The sequence below is a fragment of the Haematobia irritans genome, chromosome 2 (genome assembly GCF_050003625.1).
Source record: "Haematobia irritans isolate KBUSLIRL chromosome 2, ASM5000362v1, whole genome shotgun sequence".
NCBI classification, from domain to species: Eukaryota; Metazoa; Arthropoda; class Insecta; order Diptera; family Muscidae; genus Haematobia; species Haematobia irritans.
This window is the reverse complement of record NC_134398.1, coordinates 64,999,718-65,022,196: the sequence shown is the minus strand read 5'-3', so window position 1 is coordinate 65,022,196 and position 22,479 is coordinate 64,999,718. Positions and strand designations below refer to the sequence as shown.

Below are 22,479 nucleotides of genomic sequence, written 5' to 3'. Positions count from 1 at the left end.
AAATATAATAGTTTCCTTTGAAAATTGCAGCAGGGTTTGATGACAGATATTTTCCCAACCAGTTCAACCAGTACGCTTCCCACAGATAAATGTAAAGATTTTACCTATGAAGACTAGATCAGATTCTGAATTTATAAGAAACATTTTTTGTTTGAGTTTTAGAGGAATCATAAACATCTCTTGTAAGTGTGCAAGATAATTATGAAATAACGCCTTGATTTGAAATATAAAATCTGTGGATGTGCATCCAATTATTTAAATTAGTACGAGAAGTAAAATCTGGAAATTTTGCATTCAGTTTCAAGCAATTTTCATGATCAGTGCGCCTTCTATACCCTCAATAAGTCAAATCGATCGGAGGCCTTACCAAATGGCCCGATAAAACTAAATCATATACACTTTTTTATGGGTCTAAAATGCCAGTATATTTTCAATTTGTGGCAAATCGGATAAAAACTACAATTTCTAGAAACCCTAAGAGTTTAATCGGGAGTTCAGTGTAATGGGGGCTATACCAAAACATGGAAGCATACACACATTATTCAACACATTTAATTGTAGTTCTATAATCTAGACCCCAAATCGGAGGGCCGGTTTATAACGGGGCTATATCAAAAACTGTACCTATTCTCAATATATTCGGCAAACCTCTTTATGGTCCTAGAATACCTCTAGATTTCCAATTTCAGGCAAATTGGATAAAAACTACAGATTCCAGAAGCCCAAGAAGTAAATCTGGGGATCAGTCTATATGGGGCCTATACCAAAACATGGTCCGATAATCACCATTTTCGGCACACATCTTTAAGGTCCTAGAATACCTCCAGATTTCCGATTTGAGGCAAATTGGGTAAAAATTACGGATTCTAGAAGGCCAAGAAGTAAAATCGGATAGAAAATACACTTTCTAGACGCCCAAGAAGCAAAATCGGGAAATCGGTCCATATGGGGGCTATACCAAAACATGGACCGATACACCCCATTTTCGGCACACCTCTTTATGGTCGTAGAATACCTCTAGATTTCCAATTTCAGGCAAATCGGATAGAAAATACACTTTCTAGACGCCCAAGAAGCAAAATTGGGAAATCGGTCCATATGGGGGCTATTCCAAAACATGGACCGATAGGCACACTTTTTGATGGTTCTAAAATACCTCTAGATTTCCAATTTTAGGCAAATTGGATAAAAAATACTGTTTTTATAAGCCCAAGACCACAAATCGGGAGGTCGGTTTATATGGGGACTATATCAAAACTTGGACCGATATAGCTCATCTTCGAACTTGACCTGCCTGCAAACAAAAGACGAATCTGTGCCAAATTTCAGGACGATGGCGCCATTATTGAAGGCTGTAGCGTGACTCACGAAAATTTTCGTGACTCACACGTGAGTCGTGAGTCACGCTCATGGCAACGGCGTGAGTGTGCGTGAGCGTGATTAACAAACCAAAATGTCGTGCGTGAGCGTGAGTCACGAAAATATTATCTTCGTGAGTGTGCGTGAGTAAAGATTTACGCTCACGAAAATAATCCTGCTCACCAACATAAAACGCTTAAGAGTTAAATTCATTTACAATTTTAGTGACACCTGGGATGTTAAGAGTGTAATAACGCTCTCGATTTTAATAATGCTCATGTTTTCAGACGCGTCGCTAAGGTAAATTACTCAAAAAATTGTTCGTGAGTCACGACATTTTTCGTGAGTCACGGTATTTTTCGTGAGTCACGACATTTTCGTGCGTGAGTGTGCGTGAGTAAAAATTTTCTTTTCGTGAGTGTGCGTGAGCGTGATTCCTACCAAACAATATCGTGCGTGAGTAAGATTTTTCCGTCGTGAGTGTGCGTGAGTAAAATATTACTCACGTGCACACCTCTATTATACCCCCGTCACCATTCTATGGTGGTGGGTATAAAAACTTGCAATTTGTCTCTCATAGAAGGTCCATGGGGAATATGTAAGTAGAATAATGTTATTTAGAATCGTGATTAAGTTATATAAACTCATTTTTAAGTACTTTACAAGTTCAAAGATTTCTTCAATGGTATTAAATTTAAATAAATACTTGATTCTGGAGTTATAAATTAGTCCATAGTTTAGTGGTTTACATAAAAATTTGAAGAATGTATAATTTTTTATATAAAAATATCCTTTCTATAGCCGAGTCTGAATGGCGTTTCAACTGAGATAAAACCACTTAGCGACGCTTTGAAACGCCCAGAAAGATCACCAGCCTTATTGAGAGAAGATAGTCCACCGCTGAAAAACTTTTTGGTGCTTAGCCGAAACTGGGATTGAACTCATGACCCTTTGTACACGATTTTTTAAAGAAATCTCCGCCCTTTGTGCCAAAAGTTTTTTAACTACTCTTTAATTTAAAGTTTTTAAACAAATATAAATAAATTATTAAAAAGTAGTTAGCTGGTAATATCGGTAGCTAAAGTTGGTCAGCCGTCAGCCAAGCATAAACGACAACATCTGTAATTATCAGTAACCATTTTCCCCACATACCATCAACCGCCTTTATTTCCATTGAAAAATTTAAATATATTTTGTGTTATACACCAGCTAGTAATCTTTGGTCTGTTTCTTATGCTCCTGTTTGTGGTAAATTATAGGTTTTCGATGACTCCAATAATTTTGAAGACACTTTGAAGATCAGAAGCACTTGGAGGCTAACAATTGTCAATTTGCCAACGGATTTCGCCGATTTCGCTCCAAAAATCTGTGTCGGTGTGTTTAATCGCTTAATGCCAGCATTTTCCATTTGTCCGCTGATCTGTGTGTTTTATTTGGAGTGTGAATCGAAAACAAAAAAGTTGTTAGCTTGAATGACACTTTAATGTAGCTGCCTAAGCAGTTTTCGAGCTGCCAAAGCCAAACTACTATTTGCACTATAATTTGTCCAGCAAATCCGATGAAACCCCGTATATTATCTGGTTTATAAAAGCCAAAGAAACGAGATTAACAGCAATCAGAAGGGAAACCACATTGATTGTTAATCACAATTGGATAAATGCACCCTACTTCATCAAACGTAACCTCTTTTGTTTGGTATTACCCCAGCAGGTTGATTATAAGAAATTATTACGGTACCATGAATGATCGAATTATTCAACAGAAATCTGGAAATCATTAAGAAATATCACTTGGTTATCAAAAAAAAAAGGCGACGAAGTTCTGTTTTCATGTGGCGATTTTTCATTCACTTCATTCGCCTCTGATTTTCATTTTAATAAAGGTTTTATCAAAACTTATGAATGATGCAAAGGGAGCTCATATAGCCTTTTTCAAATCGCTTTTGTATTAATTCTCCCCCTTCAATACCATTTTTATAAAATGTACTTTTAAAAGTATTTCCATGTTTAGCAGATCTGGAAAAACCGAAAACTCTGGGATCTGGTGAATCCTGGCAACCGTGACCCAAAATGGTATGTCGTGAGTATTATTTAACTGGCTTCGATCGGACCCTTTCCTTTGGACAAAGTATAATATGACACCTTATTTTAGGTTCACTTAGACTATTCAGTTTATTGTAAAATTACAAATGGTGAACTTGTCTCTTATCAATGAGTGCGATTCTATGTTTAGCTCATGACAAGTGACTTCGTTTTATAGCCGAGTCCGAACGGCGTTCCACATTGCAGTGAAACCACTTGCACTGAAAAAAATATTGTCGTGAGGTCAAAGATTTCATGTCTTTAAAATACGAATGCAAATTTTGCTTAGCATAGAAGACGCATTTCTCTAATATAAAGTTTTTTTCCTTGCCCAAAAGTCGATAAACTTTTCAATGAAGTCGTATTGTCCTTATAATTAAGTGATTTGACTTAAAACTGCGTATCATAACATGAAAGAAAAAATGTTTGGGCTAAGGTCAACTTGACTTTAATTATTCAGAAAAATTCTTTAAATTTAATGAAATTGTCTTTAAATTTATCTTTTTGCATCTTGACTACAAGGCAAAAAATCGTTTAAACATATGACATGTTTTTCAACACTTTATTTTAAAGATGTTTTTTACTTGAAACATAACATAATTTCTACTTGAAGTCGGGTCTTCATTTAGAAAAAAGGTTGTCGTTATCTCGTTTTTAAAGGACTTTGATAGCATATGAGGAACAAACGCTGAAAAAGCGAAAAATTAAAATTTGTATCCAGAAGCAAGTACACAAAACCCAAAATCTTTGGCTCGGAATCAATACCAACATTTTTAAAGTAAAGACAAAATCTTTGGAACCGGGCATGCTTTTTTTCAGTGTAGAGGAGCTTTGAAACACTCAGAAATATAACGAGCATTACTGAGAGGGGATAAATCACCGCTGAAAAATTTGTTGGTGTTTGGTCGAAACTGACATTGAATCTATGACCTTTTTGTATAGAAGGTCATCACTGCACCATGGTGGATCGTTTTAACTTCTTTTTTTTGTAGGCAATGTACTTATCGGAGGTACGAGGATATACAAACAATTTGTTTCTTTTATTTTATTATTAAGTCTATAGATACAAAAATTCTTACAGACTAATATGTACAAATAAATATAACCATAATTATCTGTTCAAGTGCAAAATAATGTTTCTCTTCAATGTTACTCGTTTTTCAGATAGTTTTATAAGGTTAAAGTATTTGTTGAAGTGAAGGGATAATCTTCGAAACGAATCACTATTTGCATAGTTAGTTCTATGATATAGCATTTTTAATGTTTAAAAATTTTTTCTAGGCCTAACAGGTATATTGAAGGAAAGCCTATTGAGAGGAAACTCTAATTCGATTTCACGTTGAATTATATTCATTATATAACAGATATTTAACATTGTTCTGCGACTTTCCAATGAGGGCAATTTTATAAATAAATTGTGGAACCATACTCAAGATTGCTTCGTACTAATGAAGTGTAGAGTGTCTTGGTAATTGAGTAATATCTTAACTCTTTACTCCAAAGTTTCATAAATGCCAGAGTAACATATGCTTTACTAATGACCGTAGATTTGTTTTTACGGAAGTTCAGATGCTGATCCATTAACTATCCAAGATCTTTGAATGAATCAACTGCTTCCAGCTTGGTAGAAGCGATAGTATAACTTGAATCAAATACAGTACGTCTTGAGAAGTGCATTAATTTACATCAAACCTCTGCAACGAATACACAAGCTATTACTTCAAGCACACGTCCCACAATTCGAGTAGTAATTTCATTGTTCATTTCTCAAACGAGTAAAATATAAACCTTGCAAATGGTGAAACAGAACAAATACAACCCAATAAAGCAAGCACCAAAAAATGTTCTGAAGTATTCGAATGTAATCGGAATTCGAATTCCCTTTGTTTCATAATTTCCATTGCTGTGTAGATGAAGTTATAAGAGTATGCAACACACACACTCTCCATTCCTATTTTCTTTGTTTTTGGGGCACATATAATAAAAATCACAGACCCGCTCACAGCCTGTATTTACTGACTTCTACCAATCAACTGATCAGCGTTGCCCCTGCGAAATTTTATTTTGGACCAAAATTTTTCCAAAATCGGACCAAAATTCCCTCCAGCGGACCAAATTTCCAATTTCGAAGCAAAATGCTTTAAAAAATATTTTACAGTTGTAAATAGTGCTTTTATTAGAAAAGTAAAATAAATTGGAAAGGACTGATATGATTTAGCGGTTGACATCAACTTCGACTTTTCAATTTTTTTATTTAAATTTGAAAAAAAAATGACTTTTTGAACAGGTCGAATTTTAAAATCAATTTTAGTTGAAATGGTATCTAATCCTACACTGAAAAACAAGCATTCACGGCTTCAAATTTTGTCTTTACGCTAATGATTTTGGTATTGATTCCGAACCAAAGAAACAGAGAATATAAGTGAAGACACATTTACGTCCCTGCACAAGTGAAAATTATTTTATGTTTCATGTAAAAAAACGACTTTAAAATAATGTGTTAAAAACACCTCTTATTTTTAAAAGCTTTTAGTTTTATAGGCCATACACATTAGGCTCAAAATCTACTAAAAGTAGATTTGAAATCCCTTTTTTATAGGGCAATTGACATTTGAAATCTGGGTAAAGTGGATTTTGGAAGTGTAATGTGAATGAGGTATTACACTCAAGATGCAAAACGTCAACAATATTTCATTTATTTTGAATATTTTTTCAGGATATTAAAGCCATTTTGACTTTAGTAAAACGAAATTTTCTTTCATGTTATGATACCCAATTTTATCTCGAATCAATTAACTATAAGGACAAACCGACTTCATTGAAAAGTTTACAGACTTTTGGACAAGAAAAAAAACTTTATTCTTCTATGCTAAGCAAAATTCGCATTAGAGGTCTGCATCGAATAACTTTTCACTACATGTATGCAATTCGCTGTCGAATATAGTACATACACTGTCTTTCTCTCAGAGCGCAAGTAGTGAAGTGAAGAGAACACTTGCTTGTCAAATACCACCAAGTACTTATCCGAAACAATATGTGTTCCGAAAAAAAGGAACAATAAAAATGTAAGTACTTGAGAAAAAGTACAACATGGATTCTCTTCACTTCACGTAGTACCACAAGTATTTCTCAGTTATGTGCGAAGCAAAACTTGCCATTATTATTAATCATAGATATGTATGTATATCACATATTTCATATATTTATGTATGTCACACACTTACCTTAACGTTTGCCGTTCTTTATAACAAACCAAAACATATACTATGGAGAGTAACTGTTTTTTTGTATTTCTGAAACTGCACGTGGTACATAGAGTACTCTATGAAGTTTTGTTCTCGCAACATACTCGACGTGATCACTCTGAGTACACTTCAATAAGAGAGAAAGAGGAATATGTGTTTGTTGGTAGTGAAGACATCAGAGTAGCAACAAGAAGTTACTCGTGGCTTTTAGTGTTCATTAAAATGTGTACCAATAGTTTTGCGACTCTCTCAAATAGGTGTACTCATGTAGCAAGTACACGTGTACTCTGCATTTACAAATGGAATTGTGCAGACCTCTAATTCGCATTCGTATTTTAAGCACATGAAATCTTTGGCCTCACGACAATATTTTAATATATATTATTGAATATGTGATAGATTTTTTAAATACTAGAATTGACCAAAATAGACCAAATTCCGTTTGGTCCGACCATCGGACCAAATTTAAAAATTTTAAATATTTTGGACCAATTTTGGTCCGATCGGACCAAAACGGCAACGCTGCAACTGATCGACGATTGCGTTTGTTTTTCGGTTGATAGTTACTTCGTGTCGCATACGAAGTTTAGTCTTTGCTAAGACAAAATATTCTATCTTCACTATTCTATCTTACTCGTATCGTGAAGATTACAACAAAACCAAAAAATATTTAAAAGAACTGCTCACCGATTGACTTCACTAGAATATCGATTACTTCGAATAGGCTTGTACAGGCCTTTGATTTACATTTAGAGATATTTAACCCCATTAGGTTCATACTGTTCAACGGGATCATTAAATATACCATACAATAAATTCAAAATAAAGTTTATGCATTTGTAAATCCTCTCTATAAGTCTAGGTTAGGTTAGGTTATGTGGCAGCCCGATGTATCAGGCTCACTTAGACTATTCAGTCCATTGTGATACCACAGAGGTGAACTTCTCTCTATAAGTCTAGACTGAGCTCGGCAATACGGAGGTCGCTCATTGATAAAAATAGCATCAGTATACACCCATTGATACGAAATAAGTTTCCTCGTAGCTCTCATGGAATATTTCTAAAAATATATTTGCACAAATAGAATAATTTACAGTCGTTGTGATCCATGTTTTTGGATAGAGAGTCGTTATTTCGTTTTTTTGGTGGCAACAACCGTCATCTTAAGCTATTTGTGTGACAGTGTTAACAGCCTCTTTAACAGTTCAACAATTCTTTTGACTTTTAATTTGTGCTGTGAAATAATTGCATAAACCTTTACAAGACATCGAACAACAACGGAGATTACAAGACTGCTGTAGGTTATGTGCACTATGGTGCAAATACTTTTGCAAAGTATTTACGTGTTTTTCAAAGTGGTAAATCCATTTTAAGCGATTGTTTTTCATTTTCAATTTAATAGATTTTCGCTTTTTGTTTATTTTTGATATGTTTTTTTGTTTCTCTTCTAAACATTGCAAAATTTAATTTATGGCCAAAACAACATCCATGAATATGTGGATGTATAGATATATCTCAACAAGATGCATTTATTACACAGTGTAAGACTGAGTAATGTTGGCTAAGGCATTTTTTTAAACAAAATAAAGAAAAAATATTTAATTAATATTTCCAAGTTTTACAAAGAATTGAGATTGTATTTTACTTTGGGTAGGTAGACTTGCAGTAAATTGGTCCCAAAATATTTTAGGCTTGTGCGAATTCTCTCAAAACAAAAATTTATGGAAACTTGCTATTGGTGGGCTTTGTTAAAGTCAATGAACTGTGCAAAATGATTGAATGCCTGGCTTAAGTCGATCAAGGTTATGTAGAGCGAAAATCAATTTATAATTAATTACACAATGCAACAGAAGAGAAAAAAAACGATGGCTACATATAAGAGAATAGTTGTTGATTAAATTTTGAAATTTTTAAAATTTTACAAACACAAATCATTGGTGATTTAAAAAAATAGTAAATAGTTGTAACTTTATTTAAAAAATATATTAGCTTCTATTAAACTTTTAACCCTTTCACTACCGAAATAAACCTAATGTTAAAAACTTTAATTTTTCTTCTGTTTTTAGTAGTACTAACAGCATGTAAAACAAAAATTGTCATTTGAGATCCTACCTCAATTACAATTTTTCTACAACGGTGTTTAGGACTCGGCTATAAGGATGTCAGCATTCATTGATATGAGTTAAGCAAGTGTGGCATCACAATGGACTGAAAGACTCACTTAAAGAATTCTGTCCAAAATATCGGGTTCCACTATTCCTAAACTAATCTATTCTAGGTGCTCGGTATTGAATACGTTTTTCCAGTGATTTGATAGAATCTCCCATTTCTTAGTGCCGTTCGTATACCTCGTTGTTTCCTTGTTGTGTTTGAAATATGCATATTAGAATTTTGGGAATATCGTACTTTATAGAACGGACTGATTTGTATCTAAAGAAAGTTTATTTCGACTTATTGTTTTTAATGCACAGACGACCGCTTAGTTACAGCTAAACCCAGTGAAGTCGTATTTTAGTTTATTTTAATTTTCGTAAAATCGAACGTACATTTTGTTCATCCGTTCGTTATTTAGAATACTCAATGTGAATAATTTGGGCGTTCGTTAAATTGGATTTTCGCTAAATAGGTCATTCGTTAAACAGAGCTTCGACTGGACCAACAAATATTTTTTTCCAATAAAAATAAGTTAAAATTAGCGTTAGTTTAACTACGGATTTTTTCAGTGTGCTATTTCGAGTTTAATTTGAAAGACTTTTCCTTGAGGTTGGGTTTCAATACGTGTTGCATTTTGCATGGATTATTCTTGGGCCATTTATTTCATAGAATAAAATGTCACCAACATATTTGCAATTAAATATATATTATTGAAAATGTTGTTCGGAAATAATTAGTATTTATACAAAGAAAAATATTTTTGATCCATGAAACTAATAGTATATATCACAGAATTAATTCGAATTATAAAAAATATACTTAATTTCTTAATCAAGCATATTTTTATTTTGTAATTAATTCTGTGATTGGTGCTATCATTTCGTGATTGAAGCAATCTCAAATACAAATTAATTCGATCAATTAATTCCCGGATTCGATCTATGTACTTTTATAGCGTTTGAAAATACTACCAGAATAATTACAATGATTTATGGTGCCATACACAAACATTTTTTAAATAAACAAAGATACAAATTATTTTGGCGGGTTGTAGGCATTATAATGAGCTGTGATAAAAGAAATGTCATGTGGCTGTCATTTCTAGTTTGACAGATATAACACATAACACTTGGTGTCAGCTATCCTGTTTTTATAATTTAAGTTAACTTTATTAAATCTGTTTTTATGCCCTCCACCATAGGATGGGGGTATATTAACTTTGTCATTCCGTTTGTAACACATCGAAATATTGCTCTAAGACCCCATAAAGTATATATATATTCTGGGTCGTGGTGAAATTCTGAGTCGATCTAGTCACGTCCATCCGTGCGTCTGTTGACTTCACGCAAACTTCCGTACGAATCAAGCTATAAGATTCTATCTCCAGATTTGACCCCCGGAGCCTCTTGGAGGAGAAAATTTCATCCGATTCGGTTGAAGTTTTGGTATATTGTACCATTATATGGTCCCTAACAGCCATGCCAAAATTGGTCCTTATCGATGTATAGTTGTATATAGCCCCCTAGATAAATCGATCCCCAATTACACAAGAATTGGTCCACATCGTTTCATGATTGTATGTAACCACCCTTATAAAGCGAACCCCATATTTTACTTCTGGCTCTCTAATTATCGCAAAAGTTCATAATTGTTCATAGATTCCATTATATATATTCTGGCCAAAAACGGAATTATATAGGTCTTTAATTTGCTTTTTTTTTAATTGACTTTCAATTAATTACATCATGATGTAAATTAAAAAATTCTATTATATTTTGTCGAATAATAATTTTTTAAATTTTTTATAATTTTTAATGGATTCTAACGCTTGTCTGAATAGTTTGACCTCCAATATTTTGAAAAATGAACTATTTTTTTCAGATTGGATTTTGCATTTTTGTCGACAAAATTTAAATAATTTGTACCATTTTATGAATTTTTACTCTGCTTTTAACTTATTTGAAACAAAAAAAGTTAAATTTACTCATTAAAAGTATGAGAAAACCAAGTTATAAAAAATTGAATTAAAATAACTTCCTGGATAGTTTAAATAAAGAACATCATTGGGAGTGCATCTTCTGGAAGTGCTTTTAAAGTTGTGTCTTTGGAAGAACTTTCAAATTTTTTGGATGGGTAGTTATAAATAGCCCTCAGATAAACCGATTCCCAATCACAGAAAAATTGGTCCATATCGGTTCATAATTGTATATAGCCTCCATATAAAGCGACCCCATATTTAAATTATGGATCTCTAATTACAGCGCATACGTTCATATCGGTTCGTAATTATTTGTACACTTCCCTATATATACCTTTTTTTGTCTAATATATATACCACGTATGGACAAACTTACAATTTAGAAGACGATGTCAAGAAGTTTTAAGATACCTTGCCGTCGTCAAGTATTATCACAACCTAAGTAATTCGATTGTAGGTGGCAGTCTTTAGTAGAAGTTTGTATGCAATCCATGGTGGAGGGTACATAAGATTCGGACTGGCCGAACTTACGGCCGTATATATATTTGCATTTTTTTAAATTAAATTTAAAAAAAAAAATCCAATTTAATTTATGTTATGTATTTAGTTAATAATTTTTTTTTTATTTTAGTTTAAAAACATTTTTGTGTTGCTTAGTGTTATCATTTTATATTTTGCATCGAATCTAGCATGAAATATGTTGGCAGCGTTTAATAAATATGAACAAAAAGTCTATGCAAAATTGCGTTTAGTTGCATTTAATTAAAACAGGAAATTGATGTGTGGGTTCCATGAACTGCCATTAATATGATAATGGGTGTTTTACTAGCCTACAAAATGCATATCAATCTAAAAAATGTAACGTAATTTACACTTCTAAAACAATCATGTCACCGAGAAAATATTTTGACAACCAAATCCATATTGCTAATAACTTGGGTCCGTATTTATAATGTTATCCATTAGATTATATACTTGGAATAATTTTTTTTTTGGAATTGACGCGACAGGGATTTATTAAGAGGTCGACTGGAGCAGATTTTGGAATTAGTGAAAACTATTTAAAATTATGTTGATATAAATCTTATTAAAATAAACTAAATTTAATTAAATTTATTTTTTTTATAATTATTATTTTAATTTATTCAATTAAATTAAGCTTAATTGAATTTAATCAACATTTAATTAAATAAAGCCATATAGTTAATTTTAAAAATAACCTTTCGTAATCTGTGTTTGCCAATAATTTATTCTAAATGTCACCTATGTTTTCCTTAACTTTAATTTGGCATAATTCGCGTTATACACAATATAGTTATCGATAATATATATTCTCATAGTTTGAATTTTAGATGTGAGAAAATTGCCCACAATCGTTCCTTCATTAGCAATGACTATAGTCAAAAATTCGTATTGATTAAATATGACAGCATATAACAACTTCAAAACGTACGACAATTATGTCTTGACATGAGTGAAGCTCTAATTGGTATGAAATTATTATAAGTCCATAAAAAATACAAGCAGACAATGCTAAGCAAATTAAACGGAGACAGAAAATAGTAAATAATGATATTAATTAAAACAAGTATATACAGCAGTAAGTTCGGCCATGCCGAATCTTAAATAGCCACCACCATGAATCAGCTATAATAGTTACCTTTGGAAACTCTTCGTCGTAGCTGGTTACTACTTGATAATATATAGAAATGATTAAATAACGCCCATTATTCAAAAGCTTAGGAGAAGGAAAATCTGGAAATTTTACTTTCAGTTTCAAGCAAGTTTCATGACCAATGGATCTTCTATACCCTCAAGAAGTGAAATCGGTCTGTTAGAGACTATACCAAATGGAGCGTTAAAACTAAATCCGTTACAATTTCAGGCAAATCGGATAAAAACTACGGTTTATATAAGCCCAAGAAGTTAAATCGGGAAATTAGTCTATATGCGTGGTATGCCAAAAACATGTAATTCACAAAAACACATTCACAAACACAAAATTGAGCACACCTAATTGTGGTTCTGAAAACCTGCAGAAGCTAGACCCCTAATCGGAGGGCGGGTTTATAAGGGGTATATATCTATACCAATATCTATACCGATACACATTTTATTCGGAACACATATTTGTGGTTCTCAAAAACGTCTAGATTTCAAAATTCAAACAAATTGGATAAAAACTACGATTTCTAGAAGCTCAAGAAGTAAAATCGAGAGATCGGTCTATATGGGGGCTATACGAAAACACGGGCCGATGCACCCCATTTTCGACACACTTATTTGTGGTCCTAAAATACCTTTAGATTTCTAATTTCAGAAAAATAGGATTGAAAATACGGTTTCTAGCAGCCCAAGAAGTAAATCCGGGAGATCGGTCAATTAGGGGCCATACCAAACATGGACCGATAGCCACCATTTTACGCACACCTATTCGAAGTCCTAAAATACATCTAGATTTAAAATTTTAGACAAATCGAATTGAAAATACGGTTATTAGAAACTCAAGAAGTGAAATCGGGAGATCGGGGGCTATACCAAAACATGGACCAATATAACCCATTTTCGACACACCTATTTGTGGTTACAGATTTCCAATTTCATGCAAATCAGATAGAAAATAAGGTTTCTAGAAGCCCAAGACCCCAAATCGGGGGTAGGTTTATATGGACCGGTATAGCCCATCTTCGAACTTGACCTGCCTGCACACAAAAAACGAATCTGTACTATATTGCAGGACGATAGCGCCATTATTTAAGGCTGTAGTGTGCTTGCAACAGACAGAAAGACGGACAGACGGACATTACTGAGCTTGTCAGAAGTCATATCTATAATCAGTCTGAATATCTATTTAACGATTCATTTCAAATTTCATAACCGAATACAAATTGATATTAATTAGATATTTTTAAATTAAATTTTAATGAAGCACAAAACGAATAAAAAAAAAACCAAATTAGCATCAAGCTACAGAAAATGAAAAACTACAAACCACTGAAAGTGAAATCAAAATATATATTCATAGTTATGAATGGTCATAACAGTTCTCCGACACTATGCGCATTGATGAAAAGAAGAATTTACTACTCATTATTTATTAGTAATTATAGACGAATAATTAAAATGTGCGAACTAACTGTGCCAAAGAAATTTCATTTCATTTCAGCTGCGATATTTCATTTAAATTTTTTTAGTACCTACACAACAAGATTAAAATCTTATAAATACAGTGCAGGATTATAAATGTTAAAACATATCCGACTTGTAATAAACATATACAATAATACAATTTTAAAGATAAAGGAAAATAAATAAAAATTGAAATAAATAAAATAAAAGTTAATATTAATATTAATAAAAAAATATAGAAAACTACTTTTAATATTCAAATACATTGCATTCTTGATGATTGAAATTGTGAGTCAATATTATATCTACAAGCACAATTTTAATATTAAATATTCTAATTGTGAAACAAATTTTGAATATTCTTTTTAAAAGATGATGCGTTGCTGATGCAACATTTTTTTCATCCTAACCAAAAGAATTTGGTATATTTTTGTTAAAATTTTCTTCAAATTTTGGTAGATTATTTGTGGCACGATTTTATACCAATGAAAAGAAATTTACGATACCTATTTTAATATTTTGGATTATGAAAATCGGACAATATTTATTTTCTATGTCGTAGATTGTAAATATATTTTGAGATAATTGTAGAGCTGATTTTGGGTACATACCTCTATTTTTAATTTCATTAACAGCATTGCGATTGTTTTCATCGTGAACACTGGATGTGGTTTTATTTTTGGTATTGCTTTCTTCTCCTGTGGAATTGCCACTTTCTTCTTCATCCTCCTCCTCGTCGTCCTCCTCATCATCTTCACCAGTTTCAACACCATCATCGTCATCAACAACAGAAGCTACATCACCAGAGACAATATTATTGTTACGATTGTTTTTCATGCCTCCAGTGGTTTCAGTGATCATTGATGAGACTACCACATTGGAACCTTTCTTACTGCCACTATTACCGTTCGTGTTTGTTAGACTTGCATCCGCAACATCATTAGGTGACCATAATTTTGAACTACCGTTGGTGTTGTTATTGGTCTTAGACAATGATGAGGCGGCTGTAGTCATTTGCCTTTCATCACCGACCGAACATGTGGATGTATTCAAAATACCGGTAGACTGAGTGGACGTTAATATATCCTTATGGTAGGAGTTATGACGATTACGTGACACAGTTGTTGTCGATGTGGCATCCGAATGACTTGACTGCAATATAGTGGATGTTGATTGAGCTCCCGGAAAAGTGGCGTTCCTTTTGTGGCGCCCCTTGGATTTGGGAAAGGCAATCAAAATATTGAGCCACCATTTAGACTCTTCGGGACAGGTACCTTTAACGAAAGTAACACGATCAGGAGCTGTTATGGCAATGGAATTCGAGTGACCTGTAACATCTTCAGCTGTAGTTACTTCGAGTACTTTGGTCATATCAATGCAGGCTTGGGGAACAGTTTCGGGCTGAAAGATAAATATACAAAGGGATGATTAAAAATATTGTACATTCGGGAATAGAATTCCTAAATTATTTTAAATTCGTGTTTATAGGGTGGCTGATATGTATTGCAACCAACTTCAGGTTACTATTACATTTTTAAAACGCTCGTCTGACAGCTGGCAGATTTTATCCAATGACAGTTCATTTTATTGTTTGCAAGCTTAAAAAAACATATTGGTGTATTGAATTTAGGAATTTAAGCGTGATAGTGTGATTATTTTATATTTGGCTTGAAAACCACAAGTAGCTCACGTTATAGCCTTTATTTAAATGTGAATAACAGGCAGTGTAGTATCGTGACGAAAAAGTGAACGAAAACAACACGAGTAACGATCGGAAAAGAGAAAGCCAGATTTTATCGAAATCTTCGCCGCAGTGGTAGAAAGCGTGCTCGTGAGCTGAACATATCGTGGTCCGTACTGGCTCAAGGCTTTTTTCTTGTCCATTTTTACGATATAATAATATTTGATTAAATAATATTAAGTTCTATTTTAACATGGCAAAGAACTCAAGCGCCGCCTATGGTAATGGAGTGGGTCGCCGTATGGGCTGATGGTCGCTTCCGGTAATATTCTTCGGCCATGGAGTCAAAATAAATGCCGACTATTATCAGGAAAACAAAAATTTTGAACGCACACCATGGACATTCCAACAGGACTCAACACGTGTCAATCACGAATGGCTTAAAAAGGAGTCACAATAGTCACCAAAATCTCCAGTTTTCATTACATTGGACATTTGCCATGTCATTTTGTCGTGTAAGGAAGATCGGCGCTAAAAATACCAAAGTGTCGGAGGCACTTTGTCTAGGGCATTTTCCTGATAATATTCTGCATTTATTTTGACACCATGGTCAATGAATATGAGCCGGGAGAGGCCTTCGGCCTATATGGCTGCCCGCACAATTAACATGAAATATATGTAAAATTACATTATTTCCTTTTTGTTAAGTATCTGACGTATGCAACTAAAGTGTATGGTTGTCATTAAATGCAGTTTCTTTGTATATGCTTATGTGTACCCACAATCTGGTCTATAAATAGTATTGCATGACAGTATGCGTTGCTGTTATAGCGATATTTTGCAGCCGAGAGCAGCGTTGCCACAATGAATTTTTAGTTTGGAACAACATTTTTCCAAAATTGGACCAAAATTCGTACCAGCGGACCATTTTTCCAAATTAAATAAGTATAATTTAAAAGTTAAATTTTTTTCAAAAATTTTACTTCGATAAAAGGTTTTCTCAAATTTTATTTCTATTTATTTCTACAGAAATTTTTGTCAAAATTTTATTTCTATAAAAAAATTTTATCAAAATTTTAGTTCCATAGAAAATTTTGTCACAATTTTACTTCTATAGAAAATGTTTATTACTATAGAAAGTTTTTTCAAAATTTTATTTCTGTAGAAAATTTTGTTACAAATTTATTTCTGTACAAAATTTTGTCAAAATTTTATTTTTATAGAAAATTTTACCAACATTTTATTTCTATAGATAATTTAGTCACAATTTTATTTCTGTAGAAAATTTTGTCAATATATTATTTCTATAGAAAATTTTGTCAAAATTGTATTTATTTATAAAATTTTGTCAAAATTTTATTGCTATAGCAAATTTTGTCAAAATTTTATTTCTATAGAAAATTTAGTCAACATTTCATTTCTATAGAAAATTTTGTCGAACTAAATTATATACGTATTTAATCGGCCTTTTTTGTTTAATATATCTCGAGTATGGACTAACTTACAATTTAGAAGACGGTGTTAAGGATTTTTTTAAGATACCTTGCCATCGGCAAGTGTTACCGCAACCCAAGTAATACGATTGTGGATGACAGTCTTTAGTAAAAGTTTCTATGCAATCCATGGTGGAGGGTACATAAGTTTCGGCCTGGCCGAACTTACGGCCGTTTATACTTGCTTTGTTTCAAATAGGTTAAAAACAGAATAATGATTTATAAAATGGTACAAATTATTAAAATTTTTCGAAAAAATGCTAAAGCCATTCTAGGAAAATTGCCAATTTTTGAAAATACTTGATGTCAAACATTTCAGACAAGGGGTACAATGCTGTAGTATTCATAAAAAATTCATAAAAATTATTTATTTGGCAAATTATTGCAAAATTTTTTAATTTACATCCAAAACACTGAATTCGGATCACACCTTAAGAAGTGCTGTAAATTCAGCGCAACGGCATGTGAAATGGTGGATATCCGTACTATGACAAGCCCTTGTTAAATTCATCCCTTCTGCGCCAATTTTGCACCACTTACGGATCCAAAAAGAACATTTTCACTACTTTTTTGGCGACGCTTTTTTGCTGGGATACTAATCAAGATTCAAGAACTTAACACGGACATGGATGAATGGAAGGAAAAGAGATGTTTATAGCGTAAAGGGTGATATGGTCAAAATTTGGTCAATATAAACTTGATGTATTTCTTTCAATTTTGCATTTAAAAAACACCCTGAACACCCCTCATTTTGAAGGTGTGTGTGTAGAATGTTGCTCCTATTTTGATTTTGGAATTCACTCTTCAGTTGTCAAAATGCCGTACCAGCAAGAAGAGCAGCGTATCAAAATTTTGCTCGCGCATCGCGAAAATCCGAGCTACTCGCACGCAAAGCTGGCAAAATCTCTAAAAGTTGCCAAATCACCGTTACAAATGTAATTAAAGTGTTTGGGGAACGTTTGTCGACAGCCAGGAAGTCTGGATCGGGGGGAAATCGAATACCGGAAGCCGCTGAGACGACAAAGAGAATTGCCGGTAGTTTCAAGCGAAACCCTAACCTCTCTCTCCGAGATGCCGCAAATAAACTGCGTGTATCGTCTACATCGAGTCAAAAAACGAGCCGGACTATCGACTTACAAGAAGGTAGTGACTCCAAATCGCGATAATAAACAAAATACGACGGCCAAAGCGCGATCCCAGAGGCTGTACACGACAATGCTGACGAAGTTTGACTTCGTGGTAATGGACGACGAAACCTACGTCAAAGCCGACTACAAGCAGCTTCCGGGACAGGAGTTTTATACGGCAAAAGGAAGGGGAAAGGTAGCAGATATTTTCAAGCACATAAAACTGTCAAAGTTCGCAAAGAAATATCTGGTTTGGCAAGTCATCTTTACCTGTGGCTTGAAAAGCAGCATTTTCATAGCTTCCGGGACTGTCAACCAAGAAATTTACATGAAAGAGTGTTTGAATAAACGTCTGCTGCCTTTCCTGAAGAAACACGGTTGTTCCGTACTGTTTTGGCCGGATTTGGCATCTTGCCATTACGGTAAAAAGGCCATGGAGTGGTACGCCGCCAACAACGTGCAGGTGGTTCCCAAGGACAAGAACCCTCCCAACACGCCAGAGCTCCGCCCAATTAAGAAATACTGGGATATTGTCAAGCGGAACCTAAAGAAGACCAAAAAACTGCTAAGGATGAGCGGCAGTTCAAGGCAAACTGGCTTTCTGCGGCGAAGAAGGTGGACAAGGTGGCTGTACAAAATCTGATGGCAGGTGTCAAGCGTGAGGCCCGGCAATTTGGATTTGGAAAAGCGAAAGCCTAACTGAATATTTTTCCTGAATTTTATACTAATTGAACTTGAAAAAGAAATTTAATTTGTTTTTTTAAATAAACGATTTCACCGATCACCGTATCACCCTTTAAACACTGTTCGAAAAATTCAAGTGTTAGCTATGGTAGAAGTTCATAACCGAGATAGAACCAGTTCCTTAAACATAAAACATGCTACACATGAATGTCCTAATAAGATTGCAAACCCCAGAAGACAAACCATACACTTAATCAGCGTAGGAAGGCCTCTGCGGAGGGGGCTTAGACCCCCCCAGAAAAATTTTAGCCCCCCCCAGAATTTGAAAACCTATTTACGATTTTACATTTTTATAAAAATTAAACAAGTATATACTCGTACAACACACAAAGTTTCACTAAAGGGGCTTAGACCCCCCCAGAAAAATTTTAGCCCCCCCCAGAATGTGAAAACCTATTTACGATTTTACATTTTTATAAAAATTAAACAAGTATATACTCGTACAACACACAAAGTTCCACTAAAGACTTTCATGCACAATCGAATTACTTGGGTTGTGGTAGAAGTCTGATATTTATGAAATAAAGCTGTGGTTGAACTTATGAGTTAGTTGAATAAAAAATAGTAATTGATATTAAAACTATTCTTTCATAAATTAATATCTTAATAATGCTGCAAAAAAGCGTAGCAAGAAAAGAAGTGAAAATGTTCTGGAAGTGGTACAAAATTGGCGGAGAAGCGATGAATGTAATATGAACTTGTCATAGAACGAATGTCCACCGTTTCAACAGCCGTTGCAATGAATTTGCATCACTTCTTAAGGTGTGATCCGAATTCAGTGTTTTGAATGTGAATTAAAAATTTTGTGATATTTTCCCAAATAAATAATTTTTATACTTCTTTTATGATTTTTAATGCATTCTAACGCTTGTTTGAAACGTTTTTTCAAATATTATCGATTTTTCTATAATGGATTTAGCATTTTTGTGGCAAAATTTTAATAATTTGTACCATTTTATTTATTCTTACTCTTTTTTTAAACTATTTGAAAAAAGAAAACAAAAAATTACGCATTAAAATATTAAAAAAATGAAGTAAAAAAACTTCCTGTGTAGTTAAAATAGTTAACTTCTTTGTGAAGACATTCATGGAAGTGCTTTCAAAGTTGTGCCTTTAGAACAACTCTCTGGTGTGTATGAGCCAGTCCCAGTTCTGATCAAAACTTATGGAAGGGACCGTCCACTATAACATGAGTTTGTCATTGACGGAGTAAAACTCGTCTTGGACTCATCCCAAAGGACACGTCCTGGGACAATTTAGCAGGAGCAACCCATAAACAGGTCCTCAGGAACCAGTCTCGGACAAACTCTTAGAAATCTCTTTCAATTTGGGCTCCTAATCGAACCCGAAATAAAAAAAAAAACTTGAAATATGTCGAACAAAAGGTTATTCTGATCATTTTATTTCACTAAATGTGAAAATTACAACTAACTGGAGCACAGGTACCAGTTCTGTGATAGGTCCGTCAGTGGCAATTTGCACCAATTTCCCGTAGGGTACTTTTAGTTGCTTTATTATAAATTGATTGTCGAGCTATTTTGATGTCTATTTTTATTCAATTTTATGAAATAAAACATTAGTTGAACCTATAAGTTCAGTCTATAAAGTTTTAGATAGGGAAATTTAGGAAAATTGTCTAGCTACGCTAATGCACTTAATATAATTTGTTAACCGGTACCTCATGGCTAATAGAATCGAATGCTCTACTAAAGTCCAAACTCAACAAAACCGTAAATCGTCGATGATCAATATTTCCCCTGATATCATCAACAAGCTCGGCAATGAGGGTTGTGGTACTGTGTCATTTTCAAAAACCAGATTGGCAAGGAGAGAGGTAATTATTGTCTGACAAGTGCTCAGAGATTTTGTCATTGAGAAGAATTTCAAAGATCTTTGACAGACATGGTAGAATACTAATAGGCCGAAAATCAGTATAACTCGGAGGATGCAGAACTTTAGGTATGGGTACATCCCTTGCACACGTCCACTGCTTAGGAAACGTTGAAGTCATAATTATGGTGTTCATAATGTGAACAAGGTGGTGCGACACTAATGGAAAAACTATCTTGATAAATTTTAATGGTATTCTATCGCTTCCAATAGCATTAGATTTTAATCCTCTTCCACATAAATAAATTCTCATAGAAAAACCTTCTTCTGAATTATCCCCATCGACCACAATAGACGGAGGATTAGCCACAGAGCTGTCATCAAGATATCCGAAATTTTTCAACTCTCTCCACAAACCCTTCGTCGATGACGTCGAAAAAAGTTGTCTGAAAGGCAGACAATATCAAGAGAGTATAGATATCAATAAATTATATGCACATTTAAAAATTCCGACAAACTAGAATACAGGTACTATCCTGTTCTAGGGCCGTGTGTGGCAATTTGCACCAATTTTCCCTTAAGCCTACACCCTCAAAAAAAATTGCTTCTTTAACATATGTTCCAAACATATTTTGCAGGAAGCACATATATTATTGGATACTGCCGAAACATTAATATATTTGTTTTATGTGAACATATTATATGTTTGGAATCATTTTGAGCACAAAAATATTATATGCGTGGAAGAATTTTTCCCAAAGACGATTGTGCTCATTCCCTAACATACTCGTAATTTTCACTTCCACGAAATTGTTTAGTTTTTGGCACCTTTTTCTGTACTACAAATAATGTTGAATAAATTATTTAATTTTATAAACATTTTAAATTTTACCTTTCGCCTGGACGGAGAATCGAACCGAGGACCATACAGTTTGTAAGCCAACACACTATCCACTGGGCTACGTAGCTGTTATAGTCACCAGTAGATAATTATCGTTATAAGTTACATTTATATAGCATAGTTTGCAGCGCCTACGAGCCCATGCAAACATAACATTATTTAACAGAAACATACATTTGTTTGCCACGTGGAGCAGTGGTTAGCATGTCTGCCTTGCATGCAAAGGGTCGTGGGTTCAATCCCTGCTCCGACCGAACACTTTTATTTTTTTTTTAATTTACATATTTATATTTATATTTATACTATATTAAATTTTTATAATGAAACTTCGAAATGTGGGTTATTAAAGATTTATAGTCAGTAACAGTGCTTGATATACACGAAATTGACTGATTTTTGGATAAAATATTATTTGTTATTGCAAAAATAACAATTTTGTAACAAAAAACTGTGTTTGGTACAAAACTTTAAAATTTGAAAGGAATTCAAAAACTCTAACAAAAGAAGAACGTGGAGTCGAGTATAAACATACATAAATAATTTTATAATATAAACATAAATTTATTTAGGCATGAATAGTTTTTTACTAGTTTTTACTTTTTTACTCGCTCTAAAATGCATTTTACTTTTTCTTTAATAATTCATTTTAAAGAAAATAAACTTTTTAAATTGTTTTAGCTGCAACACTCGAACTTAATGCCCGCTTTTATATTTTAAGGTGTCCGTCAACTCCTCGTGGACTACTTATTAATAAAGA

The 22,479-nt window shown here is 33.5% G+C and overlaps 1 protein-coding gene across 6 annotated transcripts in view; it reads right to left on the bottom strand.

The window, feature by feature from the left end:
- osp (myosin phosphatase Rho interacting protein outspread) overlaps positions 1 to 22,479 on the bottom strand; it is a 470,128-nt gene that overhangs the window by 64,983 nt on the left and 382,666 nt on the right. For all 6 annotated transcript variants that reach the window (XM_075295119.1, XM_075295116.1, XM_075295120.1 and 3 more), the window contains exon 5: positions 14,558 to 15,347. In XM_075295119.1, the coding sequence (XP_075151234.1) occupies positions 14,558 to 15,347 (790 nt within the window). The remainder of the gene's footprint in view (positions 1 to 14,557; positions 15,348 to 22,479) is intronic.